General features: G+C 44.4%; 1 protein-coding gene across 1 annotated transcript in view; it reads left to right on the top strand.

Annotated features, from left to right (window-relative positions):
• Positions 1 to 13,859, top strand: part of LOC126204034 (uncharacterized) — a 128,931-nt gene that overhangs the window by 76,512 nt on the left and 38,560 nt on the right. Inside the window, exon 5 of the mRNA XM_049938460.1 lies at positions 8,052 to 8,204. Coding sequence (XP_049794417.1) covers positions 8,052 to 8,204 — 153 coding nt within the window. The remainder of the gene's footprint in view (positions 1 to 8,051; positions 8,205 to 13,859) is intronic.

Genomic DNA, 13,859 nt, shown 5'->3' with positions numbered 1-13,859 from the left:
AGAAGTATATACCTATAAATGTTGCAGTGGGTACCATTGAAATCGTTTTGCAGAGAATGCTGTTCTATTTAGGACGGGTGCAACACCGAAATATTTTGCGAAAAGGAGAAAGACCTGCTGAGGATCGATGATCGGTGCTGAGAATGGCAGCTCACCGCTGTACGCAATTAAGTGTAACGTTTTGTACGTAAACAGGCGAAGGTATCTGTTTCTGTTCGATAAAACTATAGGTGAAATCAGTGAAATCAGTAACGATTGTAGTGTAGGGTAAGTCCGGGAAAGTTGGACCACTTTTCTCTTCAGTATAAAATTATTATGTTCCTTGACTCTTTTATCCTTATAGAAGCATCTTCGTATAGAACGTTATATAAATTCAAGTCACTCGTAGAATTACTGCTCGATGTTTTTCCCCTCCATTGTGGAAAAGGTTGGCAAAAATGTGGCTTCGTCATTGACGCAATACAGAAAGGAGATTGTTTTGTTTCATCTTTCTGCCAAATATGACTGAAGTAACATTTCCTGAACCTCTTATTGTCTAAACACTCCCTGGTTCATTGTTCAGCAGCAGTGCGGATTCATCCATGTTATAGATGTGCCTCGGTTTGCCAAACACGTTGTCTTCGAGAATCACAGTTTTACGAAGCTTCAGATTCTGATTTATAGTGGCTCAGTTCATCCCTTTGGCTCGAACGACTGACGCATCTTCTCCCTTTCTTGCAACTATATTTTGTTTGCTTCTAAGAAAAGAGTTAATCTAGCCGTATGTGGCTTTTCTTGACTGCTTTTTGAAAGTTTGTGGAGTATTTAGCATTTATACAAATTCAAATCCCAAACATCTCACTGAATCTTTACAATGTGCGAAATCAGTGATATTCCGTTCATTCTCAATCCATAATGAAGGTTAAGATCCAATACTACCATTAGAATTGTTTCTTCACTGCAGTCATCTTTTTAGCGTGGTCGCAGTTATATAGAAAGTCTTAGCTCAACACTCACACCCATGAAATTGTCCCACACAGCATTCATGTCCTTCATCAACCCATCCCCAGTCCATAGGCCTCGCCCACTAGTTCTAGCCGTTTTGAAATTATTTGGCATATCTCTGAGACGGAGAAACATCAGCATGTTACTTAGTACCGTTTCCAAATTTAAATTAATTTTTCACCTTCACCTAAGCTAATTTCGCCGACCATCTCTGCCACGTTAAAACACGCGCTCGATCTCTCCCCAACAACACTGGTCCATCTCTCGCGAATATCCGGGAGATGAATCACAACCAATTCTACTTGCTGCTAGCGAACTTGGTGTCCATTTCAGTTTAGTTTCATGCCTATACATTTGTGTAGCTCACAGAAAAAATGCTGCATCGGTATTGTGGAAACAACGCCTTAATATTAAAATTACGTAAGCACGCGATAAAACTTTCGTGCTGACCCAACCAGGCAATGTGCTTCTTCACAGAACTAGCATGGAAATAACACCATTACTTATGCAGCACATTCTTTCACAAAAAGACAAGTAGCGCGAGCTGCTCTCTAGCGGCATATTTGCGAAATACATCACAGTCATGTCTCCCCCAGTGGTTCAACTACCCAGGATTTACTCTACTTCGCCGTAAGAATCCGGATCGACATACAGTGGAATGAGAATATAAAACTAAAAGCAGATGACTGGCTGCGTTCAAATGGAAGAATCTTAAGGAAATAAGGGTCATTAACGAAATAAGTGAATTAGAAGTCACTTGTTCGACCGATTCTTGAATATTGTTGGTCACATTCAGACCGTTGGATTAATAGAAGAACAGAGAAGATACACGAAAGGGGAGCGCAGTTCGTCAGATCATTTGGCTGGCGCGATAGAGTTACTGAGATGCTCTATGAACTCCAGTTACACAAGAATCGTTTCGTGTAACGGAGAGGGTCACTGCTGAAATTCCTGGAGCTTAAGCTGGAAGAGGTTTGGGTTGTTTGGGGGAAGAGGCCAAACAGCGAGGTCATCGGTCTCATCGTATTAGGGAAGGACGGGGAAGGAAGTCGGCCGTGCCCTTTCAAAGGAACCATCCCGGCATTTTCCTGGAGCGATTTAGGGAAATCACAGAAAACCTAAATCAGGGTGGTTGGACGCGAGATTGAACTGTCGTCCTCCCCATTGCGAGTACAGTGTACTAACCACTGCGCCACCTCGCTCGGTTAAGTAGGAAGAAGAGTCGGCAATATACACTACTGGCCATTAAAATTGCTACACCAAGAAGAAATGCAGATCATAAACGGGTATTCATTGCACTAATATATTATACTAGAACTGAATGTGATTTCATTTTCACGCAATTTGGGAGCATAGATCCTGAGAAATCAGTACCCAGAACAACCACCTCTGGCCGTAATAATGGCCTTGATACGCTTGGGCATTGAGTCAAACAGAACTTGGATGGCGTGTACAGGTACAGCTGCCCATGTAGCTTCAACACGATACCACAGTTCATCAAGAGTGAGACTGGTGTATTGTGACGAGCCAGTTGCTCGGCCACCATTAAATAGACGTTTTCAATTGGTGAGAGATCTGGAGAATGTACTGGCCAGGGCAAAGGCCCGTGCAGGACCTGCAACATGGAGTCGTGCATTATCATGCTGAAATGTAGGGTTTCGCAGGGATCGGATGAAGGGTAGAGCCACGGGTCGTAACACATCTGAAATGTAACGTCCACTGTTCAAAGTGCCGTCAATGCGAACAAGAAGTGACCGAGACGTGTAACCAATGGCACCCTATACCATCACGCCGGGTGATACGCCAGTATGGCGATGACGAATACACGCTTCCAATGTGCGTTCACCGCAATGTCGCCAAACATGCGACCATCATGATGCTGTAAACAGAACCTGGATTGCTATTCGTGCACCCAGGTTCGTCGTTGAGTACACCATCTCAGGCGCTCCTGTCTGTGATGCAGCGTCAAGAGTAATCGCAGCCCTGGTTTCCGACCTGATAGTCCATGCTGCTGCAAAACGTCGTCAAACTGTTCGTGCAGATGGTTGTTGTCTTGCGAACGTCCAAATCTGTTGACTCAGGGATCTAGACGTACCTGCACGATCCGTAACAGCCATGCAGATAAGATGCCTGTCATCTCGACTGCTAGTGATAGGAGGCCGTTGGGATCCAGCACGGCGTTCCGTATTACCGTCCTGAACCCACCGGTTCCATATTCTGCTAGCAGTCATTGGATCTCGACCAACGCGAGCAGCAATGTCGCGATCCGATAAACTGCAATCGCGATAGGCTACAATTCGACCTTTATCAAAGTCGGAAACGTGATGGTACCCATTTCTCCTCCTTACACGAGGCATCACAACAACGTTTCACCAGGCAACGCCGGTCAACTGCTGTTTGTGTATGAGAAATCAGTTGGATACTTTCCTCATGTCAGCACGTTGTAGGTGTCGCCACTGGCGCCAACCTTGTGTGAATGCTCTGAAAAGCTAATGATTTGCATATCACAGCATCTTCCTCCTGTCGGTTAAATTTCGCGTCTGCAGCACGTCGTCTTCGTGGTGTAGCAATTTTAGTGGCCAGTAGTGTATTATTATCTCCCGCGTAGATTAAATGAGCAATAGTATCTGGATACTCACAGTACGGAAACGACTGCTACAAGTCACGAGAGGCGACGGGGAGTATTGTGTTGTCTGCAGAGATGCAGTAACAGCAGAATGTGTCAGATAGGAGAGCTCAGTGGCTTCAAACGTGAACTAATCACTGGATGTCAGCTTTGTAACAAATCCATCAGGGACATTTCAACCCTTTTAAAGCTGCCCATGTCGGCTGTCGGTGATGTGCTTGTGGAGTGGGAAACGCCAAGGAAAACACTCAGAGCTGAACCAAGACCGTCCACACCTCCTGTTCTGTGGACACCGACCTTCAAGCATTGAGGCGAGTGGTTGTAAAAAAATAGAATTAAATCACCTTGAAAGATGCACTCGTACATACCAAAGAGCTATCAGCAATACAGCTCTCACAATGACTGTGCTTAGGAAGTTAAACCAGTGGGGTGCGGTAGTCGAGAAGCTCCCCATAAGCCATACATTTCTGTTGTCTGTAGTAAGTGACGCTTGAGGTCGTGTAAAGAGTGTAGCTACGTGCCAGTGGATGACTGTGAACAAGTGATTCGAAGTGATGACTCACCCCATACACTGTGGCAGTTTCATGGAAGGGTTTGGGTTTGGGGAACGCCTGGAGAACGTTATTTGCAATCACGTATAGCGCCAACAGTAAAGTGCAGAAGACATTTTGCTCTGCTATGGAGTTGCCCTTCGCGATTACTTTGTGGTCTCCTTATGCAGAAGAATAAGAACACATTTTACAGTGCTATAAGGAATAAGTTAAACTTGAGTTACACGATAAATCATTCAAATGTAAAGGCTGTAAATTCAACCAAATACCTAGAAATTACAATTACCAACAACTAAAGAGGCGTATTCGGAAAGTAAGGTCCGTTTAGGCACGACATGGAAGCCACTGTGCCGGCCGGGGTGGCCAAGCGGTTCTAGGCGCTACAGTCTGGAACCGCGCGACCGCTACGGTCACAGGTTCGAATCCTGCCTCGGGTATGGATGTATGTGATGTCCTTAGGTTAGTTAGGTTTAAGTAGTTCTAAGTTCTAGGGGACTGATGACCTCAGCAGTTAAGTCCCATAGTCTCAGAGCCATTTTAACCATTTTTGAAGCCACTGTGAATATCCGATGGAACTTTGCACATATGTGTTGCGCTGTGTCTTTAGGGTGCCTGTCCATCGCTTCAGGTCGCTCTTTTTTGGTTCAGAGCGCAATGTGATCGCGCAGAAATGCCTAAAACAACACTGTCTCCCACCAAGCCTGAAGCTCTGCCGCCCACGTAACATAAATGTCACGCGTTTCTTTCTTCAGGACAATTCTCAGACTCATTCTGGAGGAGCAAGACACTGCTGTAGCGGTTTTGATGGGATGTGAGTGATCACCCACAGTACAGCCCTTAATTGGCTCCTTGCGTTCTTCGTCTTTGCTAACAAGAACCGCTGGCTATGAAGACAATATTTTGGCACAAAAAAGGAATGGCAGACCAGCGTATAGAAGTGGTGGAAAGCACAGGCGGCTGCCTTCTGTGACGAGAGTACTGGAAAGGTGGCACAACGCCACGACAAATGTCTCAGTCGGAGCGGCGAATCTTTAGAGAGGTAGCTGGAAAGCGTGGCTAACTGTTGCGAATAAATTTTTTTTTTGATTTTAACTGTAGTTTTCATTTCGCGACCAACAGAGCCTTACTTGTGTTGTGGGGACGCCAAACTAAAGACTGCGTTTTATTGGCAAAACACTTAGAAAATGAAACAGATCTATTAAAGACACTACCTACAATACGCTTGTCCGTCCTCTTTTGGAGTACTACTGCGCGGTCTGGGATCCTTACCAGATAGGACTATCGGAGTACTTCGAGAAAGTTCAAAGAAGGAGAGCACGTTTTGTATTATCGAGAAATGGGGGAAAGGCTGTCACTGACATATTACAGGATTAGGGTGGACATCGTGAAAACAAAGGCGTTTCTCGTTGCGACGCAATCATCTCACTAAATTTCAGTCACCAACTTTCAGTTCTGAGTGCGAAAATATTTTGTTGACGCCGGGAGAAAGGATCATAATAATAATAAAATAAAGGAAATCAGAGCTCGCACGGAAAGATATAGATGCTCGGTTTTTCAGCGCGCTGTTCGAGGTTGGAATAATAGAGAATTATTGCGAAGATGGTTCGAAGAACACTCTGCCAGGCACTTAAGGGAGGTAGGACGTCAAATGGGCCGACTTGGAGCAGGAGAGGCACCACAGGACATATTAATTTCCACTGTCTATACTTTTACAAGTAAATTCATAAAACTGTGTCAGCATGGCCAGGAAGGATTCAGGATTCACACTAGTAGCAGCGGAAGTTAAAAAACATAACAAAATAATTTTTTTACATGTGAAATTTCATCATTTTTTCACTTACTATTGGCTGCATTTGTTGCTATAGGTACACTTTTCTTCATAAGTAAGAGAGACTGTTCGATGAATTTTGCACAGCATACAAACCATACTTACAGGTGTCTGAAACTCTAGAATCTATTTAATTTATGACAAAATGAATGAGCTGTTACTTTTTAAACTTTACGTTTAGAAAAAAATCAAATTTTGTAGTTAATTATCTCAATTTTTACCACCGTTTTTAATAGATTTGGAAAATTCTAGAGTTCCATACACCTGTATGTATGGTTTGTATGCTGTACAAAATTCATCAAAGAATCTCTCTTACTTATGAAGAAAAATGTACCTATAGCAACAAATGCAGCCAACATTAAGTGAAAAGATGATGAAATTTCATATCAGAAAAAAAATTATTTTGTTATGTTTTTACACTTCCACTGAGTGTGAATCCTGAATCCTTCCTGGTCATGCTGACAAGGTTTTATGAAAATATTTGTAAAAGTATGGACAGTAGAAAATAAAATGTCCTGTGGTGCCTCTCCTGCTCTAAGTCGGCCCGTTCGACGTCCTACCCCCCTTAAGTGTGATTTGCAGAGTATCCATGCTGATGTAGATGTAGATGTAGATTGTGTACCGCCTTCAGTAGGGGAACAGTTGGGAGTTGATGATTCTTTGTATCATCATGCCAGCCCACCCTGTCATAAAGCAGAATTTGAGCGGAATGGTTTGCGGACAGAAACGTTTCTCAAATGAACTGGCCTGCCCAATGTTTCACTTTTGGGGGTAAGTTAAAACGGTCGACTTCGCTCCAGACCCCAGCGTACAGTATCTCTTCCTCATGTCGTTTAGGCTGTTGAGGAAAAACTGTCCGTCATTCCTCCACGGACATTTAGATGCCTCAGTGTCCCCAGCATGTTCAAGCCGTCGTAAACGCGAAAGGTCGACATGCTCCATATTAATTGGTTCAAACGGCTCTGAGCACTATGGCACTTAACTTCTGAGGTCATCAGTCCCCTGGAACTTATAACTACTTAAACCTAACTAACCTAAGTACATCACACACATCCATGCCCCAGGCAGGATTCGAACCTGCGACCGTAGCGGTCGCGCGGTTCCAGACTGTAGCCACTAGAACCGCTCGGCCACCCCGGCCGGCCCCAAATTAATGTTCGCAGATGGGTGTTCGGATGCTCTTTAAAAGATACTGTATATCTCTTGAAATGACCACGACAACAAAATCTGAGAAATTAGGGGTCATACGAAATCTTATCGACAATCTAGCTGCTCATGAGCCATTCGGAAAATGAAGAGAAAGCGGGAAAGTGGAGAGTGGAAAATAATAGTTTTATTAGAGATACCCTCGGCCACACACTGTGAGCTCATGGACACAGATTGAGGAGCAGATGTTGTTGGAGACATGTTGGAAATATCAAAGTATTCGACATCCTCATAGAGAAACTGTTATTCACAACATTTGAACAAGGAACGAACTGATTAACATTTATGAAGAGTGAAAAAAAATTCTACTCACTCAGTTGAATATAGATCCCGAAATTACGAAGCCAATGCAATGTTGAAGACGCTGTGCACAAACAAGTGACAATGCCTCAGTTTAGTGTAAGAAAACCGTACCATACCATACGATACCGTACGAAAAATCACACCATATTTTCCCCATATTACTAAGAAATCTTGCCCTCTCCCCAAATTTAACGAATTCGTACCAAAAAAATTTATATACTCTTTTCAAGTTTCCGAGGCCTTGAAGCTATTTTCGCATTTTGTAGATTCTAATACAGAATGCACAAAATATACCTATAGCTTTCTGACCCTTGTGATGGGTGCTGGGTTCGGACTGTGAGTTTGAAATCGATATCGCGTCGTATTGGTTCACATTTTGTAGCACACCGTCTGTGTCGAGCAGGATTTAATGTGCCTTTGAGGCACGGGAATTTTTGGCAACGTGAAACCAATGTTGTGACGTCACAAATCCCACCCATGCAAGCTTGCAGGCCTCACGTGTGAGGAAGTCTTGTGAGACCGCTGTGATGTTTTTGTTTCTGTCTGTTTGCAGACTGCCGTCCTGGAAGCATCAAGTTCGTTAACTGCAACGTCTGCTTGTGCCACCCGTACGACTGGAAGTGCACCAACATGAACTGTCCGCCAGAGGGAAAACCGACGCTCTGCCCATCGTCACCGGTCATGGATCACCCCGCCTGCAGACAAGGTCCTTCATTTCGCCCCGCATTAAGTTTATAGTAAGGGGATCGTGAAAGGCAAGCGTGCGTTATTTTGGCGCGAAAGCTCACCGTGTCATGCGATCGCCAGTTGCTTAGCTGTAAACTACTGTTGGTTTCCAAACTGGTGAAAAGTTAGAAACCAGTGAATGGAATTCAACCCACGCGTTTATTTCCGACAGACAGCAATGCCTCAATCACATTTGTAGGAGCTATGACACGCAACCAGTAGAATCTGTTTACATACAGAGTGTAACAAAAATGTACGACACAAATTGCGGGATACGTTCCTCATACGTAGAACAAGAAATTACGTCATATGAACATGGGCTTGGAAACGCTGCGTTTCTACGTTACAACTCATTTTCTCCAACTCATTAATCATGGGAAACAAACGAACAGAACGCACCAGCATGCCACATGCAACTCTTTCTCACAGGAGATGTTCAGTATACCTTCTGTGGGCACTGACACATTTATCACCCCGTCGTAGCAGTGAACCTCGGATAAGCTGATGTATCTCTGGAGTATTGGGTATGGTTTCGCAGCGTTCCGTAGTACGATCCGCCTCGATAGCTGAGTGGTCAGCGCGATGGAATGCTATACAAACGCGCCCGGGTTCGACAACCTGCTAGGTCGGAGATTTTCTCCGCTCCGAGACTTGGCGTTGTATTGTCTTCATCATCATATCATCCCCATAGACACGCAAGTCGCCGAAGTGGCGTCAACTAAAAAGACTTGCGCAAGATGTAGAGAGGTAACTGCAGCAACACCTCAGAGTGTAGTGGGAAGACACTTAGAGTTCAAGAGACAGGATTACCAAGTGAGTAACTTATTTCTATTTTGAGTGTGAATTTTCGTGTTTACGTTAATTTCGCCTTATTAATTCTCTCTTCTCGTTGTAGTACAACTCGCGGATTTTGTCCTCGAGTGTGAAGAGAGAGGGGAGTTGGCTGCGCCGCAACAGACTCTGGAAATCCAGCCTCCTGTGTTGGGTGCCTTGTGAGTATAATTTTCGTTGTAATTTGTTCTTATTCTATAGTAGCCAATCAGAATTTTTTCTTATTTCATACTCTCTTTTTTTTCTAGATTACCTGAAGCAAATGCAAATTCAGTTGGAAGCAGAGCTGCAGGCTGTTCCACGTAGCGTTGCTGCTGCTGCAGTAGATAATTGTTTCCAACAACCAGCTGTAGATAACCGACAACAGCACTCACGTAAGTGTAGAGAAAAATATCCATGTCTGATCTTTCAGTGTAGCTTGACATTCAAATTAAATAAAATTATGTCTCATCCTGCTACAAGAACGGCTCTGCAGGACTTGGATTTGCTGGACAGGCAGCTGGAGGCTGTTAATCAGCAAATGCAGGAACACCCTTCAACGAATAATGAGATGTCCGAGCAGCACACTTGTGAGTTAAGAAAAAAAAAAAAAAGATTACCTGCCTTTAGTAGTAGTAGTGGCAGTTGTAATTTTTTTTTGTTCTAGGTGAGGACCTACAGAGGCACTCATACGAGTATCTCGCTCTCCTGCACGATAATTACAATGATTTTTTGTAGGGTGCTTTGCAGTCATCTGATCAATTGTTTGTGCCCTGCAGCCACTCACTCTGCGTATAACAATGTGATCGTCAGAATTCATTCTTCCACCGCGCCAGCAACGGTAAACAATGTACTTAACCATTATTTATTTTTCCTCTTCTTCTACTTCTACACCGATTGCGTTTCAATACGGTGTGGCACATAAACTGCGGCGGCTAAACCGTCCTCCTCATCAAAGCGGCGTCCGGAAAGGCACGCCTCGCCTGTAAGGGCGCCCTTAGTCACCGCGCGGGAAGCGTTCGCCGTCACTTTTCCCCGGTCCCCAACCCTGCTCCGGCCGCTGCAGCTGCCACAGCGTCATTCTGGCGTCCGTGGGCCACCCTCTCACAGTGGCCCGATTCCGCAGCGTCTCCCCCTGTGCCGTCACGTGATGTACAGCACGCACCCATGTCTACCTCGCCAACTCCATTGACTATTTCTAGCTGTAGTATTAGTAATGGAGAAGATCCTGTTGCTAACGGCAGTTCCCTCCCCTGTCCTTTTAGTGATGGACTATCGCGAGCTACCGCGACCCTGTTGGATTAGAAATCCAAAATTCCGTGCCTTCTTGTCGTGTAAACGGAGCTCCTCAGGGTAGTCAATGATCCGCAGTATCCCGCTATTAAATGCAACGCGGTGCTTTGCACTGAATTATCACCCCACCCTCCCCCCCCCTCCCCCCCTCCCCCTCCCCGCAAAGTTGAGTCTAGTGTTTAAGAAACGAGTCTTCATTATCTTTGGGGGAAAATGGCGTGATAACGCCGGGCACATCAATCGCTGAGTGGTTTCGTAAATCCACCTTGAGTGCTATATTGTGCTGGTTTTCTGAGTTCGAAGTGAGAGGCTCAGCTAAGGCACTCAGCTGAATTCTGTACCTGGGCATCCATACACATGGATCTTGTAAATGGAGGATCGAGCTATATCAAGCTCCCTAAAGATACAGCTAACAAGAGGGCATGCATTAATGTAGAAAATGGAAAGGATCAGTCGTGGTTTGCTCAGTCAATCCTGACTTGCGAAAGAAAGTACATTTACAGAGATCATCCTGAGCGCCCCAGTACAGTAGGTGATAATATTCATTCGTGTTATAACGATGGTATAAGTTCCCCATCAAGATCAAGGGCATACCTAAATTTGAGGCACAGAATACCGGCGTATCGGTTAATGTTTATGGCCTGGAGAAGAAAACCGAATCAGATGAGCAAGACAAGCATATCGTCGTCGAGCCCCTCCATTTCTCAAAATTAGCAGGTGAGCGTGAGCTGCATGGAAACATGCTGCTCTTCTCTGAAGGTGATAATTATCAATATGTTTGGATCAAAGACATATCCCGACTCATTTCCATCCAGATAAATAAACATGAACATAAGCAACTTATTTCCTTAAGGTGCCTCTGTTATTTTCCCTCAGACAAGTTATTAGCAGCGCATCTAGCAGAATGCGCTTCCGCTGTGAAGGTGACCCTACAGCCTCACATACCACCTCTACAGAAAAAACACGTACCATGTGTGGCAGTGTACCAAATTGTATCGTCATATGATTCCAGTCTTAACCACTACATTGGGGACCGTCATGTGGTTTGGTTGTTCACTGAGCTTGAAAACTTTTCACGGGAGGCTGATAAGCTTTACAGCTGCAACGTTCCCATGACAGAATCAGAGTAGAAAGAAAATGTTTTTCATAATGAGCTTGAGTGTCATATTTGTGGTCTGCCTTTAGATACAATAGAGAAGCGGAAACTTCTCATAGGGACCACTGTCATCTTACAGGGAAGTTCCATGGTGCAGCTCACAGTTTGAAGTACCAGCTACCTGCAGATATACCCGTTTTCTCCCACGATTTAAGAGGGTATAACGCTCACTTTCTAGTTGAGCACTTGGGTGATTTCAGTTTTGAGAACAATCAGGTCAGTATCCTACCTGAGAGCGTTGAGAAGTATATTTCATTCTCCAAACGAATGACGCCAAGAATTATGCTCAGGTTCCTTGAAACGCTACGTTTTACGCAGGCACCACTCCATAAGCTCGTTGAAACTCTACCTCGGGCGGGGGAATATGCATATCACTCGAGCTGCATTTCCCGATGAGGAAAAGTTTCAACTTATCACTAGGAAGGGGGTTTTCCCATATGAGTATGTGGATAGCATGGCGAAACTCAATGAAACAAGGCTACCTGACGTAACTGCCTTCTCCAGCAACCTTTCAGGCGATGCCATAATGGATACAGAGTATGAGCATGCCATGAATGTCTGGCGGAAATTTAATATTTCCACCTTACGAGAGTATGCATGGCTTTACATGGACACAGACGTGTGCTTGCTTGCGGACGTTTTTGAGAAATTCCGGAGTCTATGTATGACCACATATTCACTGGATCCCACCTTTTATTACACGGCACCTGGGTTGTCTTGGGACGCAATTCTCAGGAAAATGAACTGCAGCATCGAATTATTGACCGATGCTGACATGCTTCTTTTCTTTGAGAGAGGGATCTGTGGGGGACTTTGGCAATGTGTTCATAGGCACGTGAAGGCAAATAACCTACGAATGGGTGACAGGTTCAACACATCCCTTGATTCAAGTTATATAATGTACCTCTAGTGAATAACTTATACGGACACGCCATGCAGCAATCACTGCCGATTGGCGAGTTTCGATGGGTGCCCAAAGACGAATGCAAGAGATTAGGTGGAAAAATCTTGAGGGGGGGGGGGGTATGGTATCTGATTCTGATATAGGGTATGTGGTAGAGGCAGAACTCACATACCCTATTAGTTTGCTTGATGCGTATGCCGATTTGCCGCTGTGTCCCAAGCAACTAGTTCCGCAAGGAGAGTCCACACCAAAACTGATGACAACGCTGGGGGATAATCAGAGGTACATTGTTCATTATCGTAACATCCAGCAATACCTCAGCTTGGGTTGGGGCTGGTTAGAATCACCCAGGCTATCTCCTTAGCAGTCCCCCTGGCTGAAGGAGTATAGTGATTTGAATTTTCCGCGACATTTGACTTTGAGAAAGATTTTTATAAATTAATGAATAACTCAATTTTCGGTAAAACAATGGAGAATTTGAGCGGACGACGTGAAATTTTGATTAGAACCACATGGGGTGGGCATTATGGCGTAAGAAAATGCACTGCCTTACCAAATTTTAAGCGGGTCACCATATTCAATAAGAACTTTGTTGCCGTGGAGATGGGGAAGACTGCAGTAGAGTTTATGAAACCTATTTATGTGCGGATGTGTGTACTAGACCTATCCAAGCTCCACATGTACCGCTTTCATTATGAGTTTGCAGAAACTCATTTTGCACATCCTGAATTACTTTATATGGATACAGATAGCTTCGTCTATTCGGTGAAGAACTGCGATCCATACGAAGTAATTAGGCACCATGGTAATGAATTCGACACGTCCTCATACACAGCCGATAATCCTTATGCTAGTATTCTGCAGAACAAGAAGGTTATCGGTTTTATGAAGGACAAGGCGAATGGATTACCGATTGTGGAGTTTGGTCTACTCTCAAAAATGTATGTGTGTCGGACACTGGAAGGTGCCACCCAGAGGCGGTCTAAGGGTGTGAGTTCTATGGCATCGAGAGCCCTCTCTATCGAAGACTATTTGCGGTGCCTGTGCAGTGGTGTTTTCGGTGCTGCACTTCACCCACTGCATACGGTATGGCAGACCAGTATTAGATCGAGAGGACATGAGGTGTACAATGTGCTGTAGTCTAAAATCGGTCTGTCGCCTAATGATGATAACAGGGTCGTTTTGGACGACAGGATTGAAACTCTCCTGTACTCACACTACTCACTTGTAGCGAGGGGGAGGGGTGGGGGATTCTAATTAAGTGATAGTGAAACAGAGAGAGAGAGAGAGAGAGAGAGAGAGAGAAAGTGTGTGTCTGCATAGTAGTAGAATGACCCTTTTATCATAGTGTAATTGTGTGTGTGTGTTTGTGTGTCATATGATTATTTTTGTGTACTATGTGCACATGTTTCATAGAGAGAGAGAGAGAATGGGTGGAAAAAAAGAAAAAATTATATTTATGTTTGCACCCC

The sequence above is a fragment of the Schistocerca nitens genome, chromosome 9 (genome assembly GCF_023898315.1).
Source record: "Schistocerca nitens isolate TAMUIC-IGC-003100 chromosome 9, iqSchNite1.1, whole genome shotgun sequence".
Taxonomy (NCBI): Eukaryota; Metazoa; Arthropoda; class Insecta; order Orthoptera; family Acrididae; genus Schistocerca; species Schistocerca nitens.
This window is presented reverse-complemented; position numbering and strand designations above follow the sequence as displayed.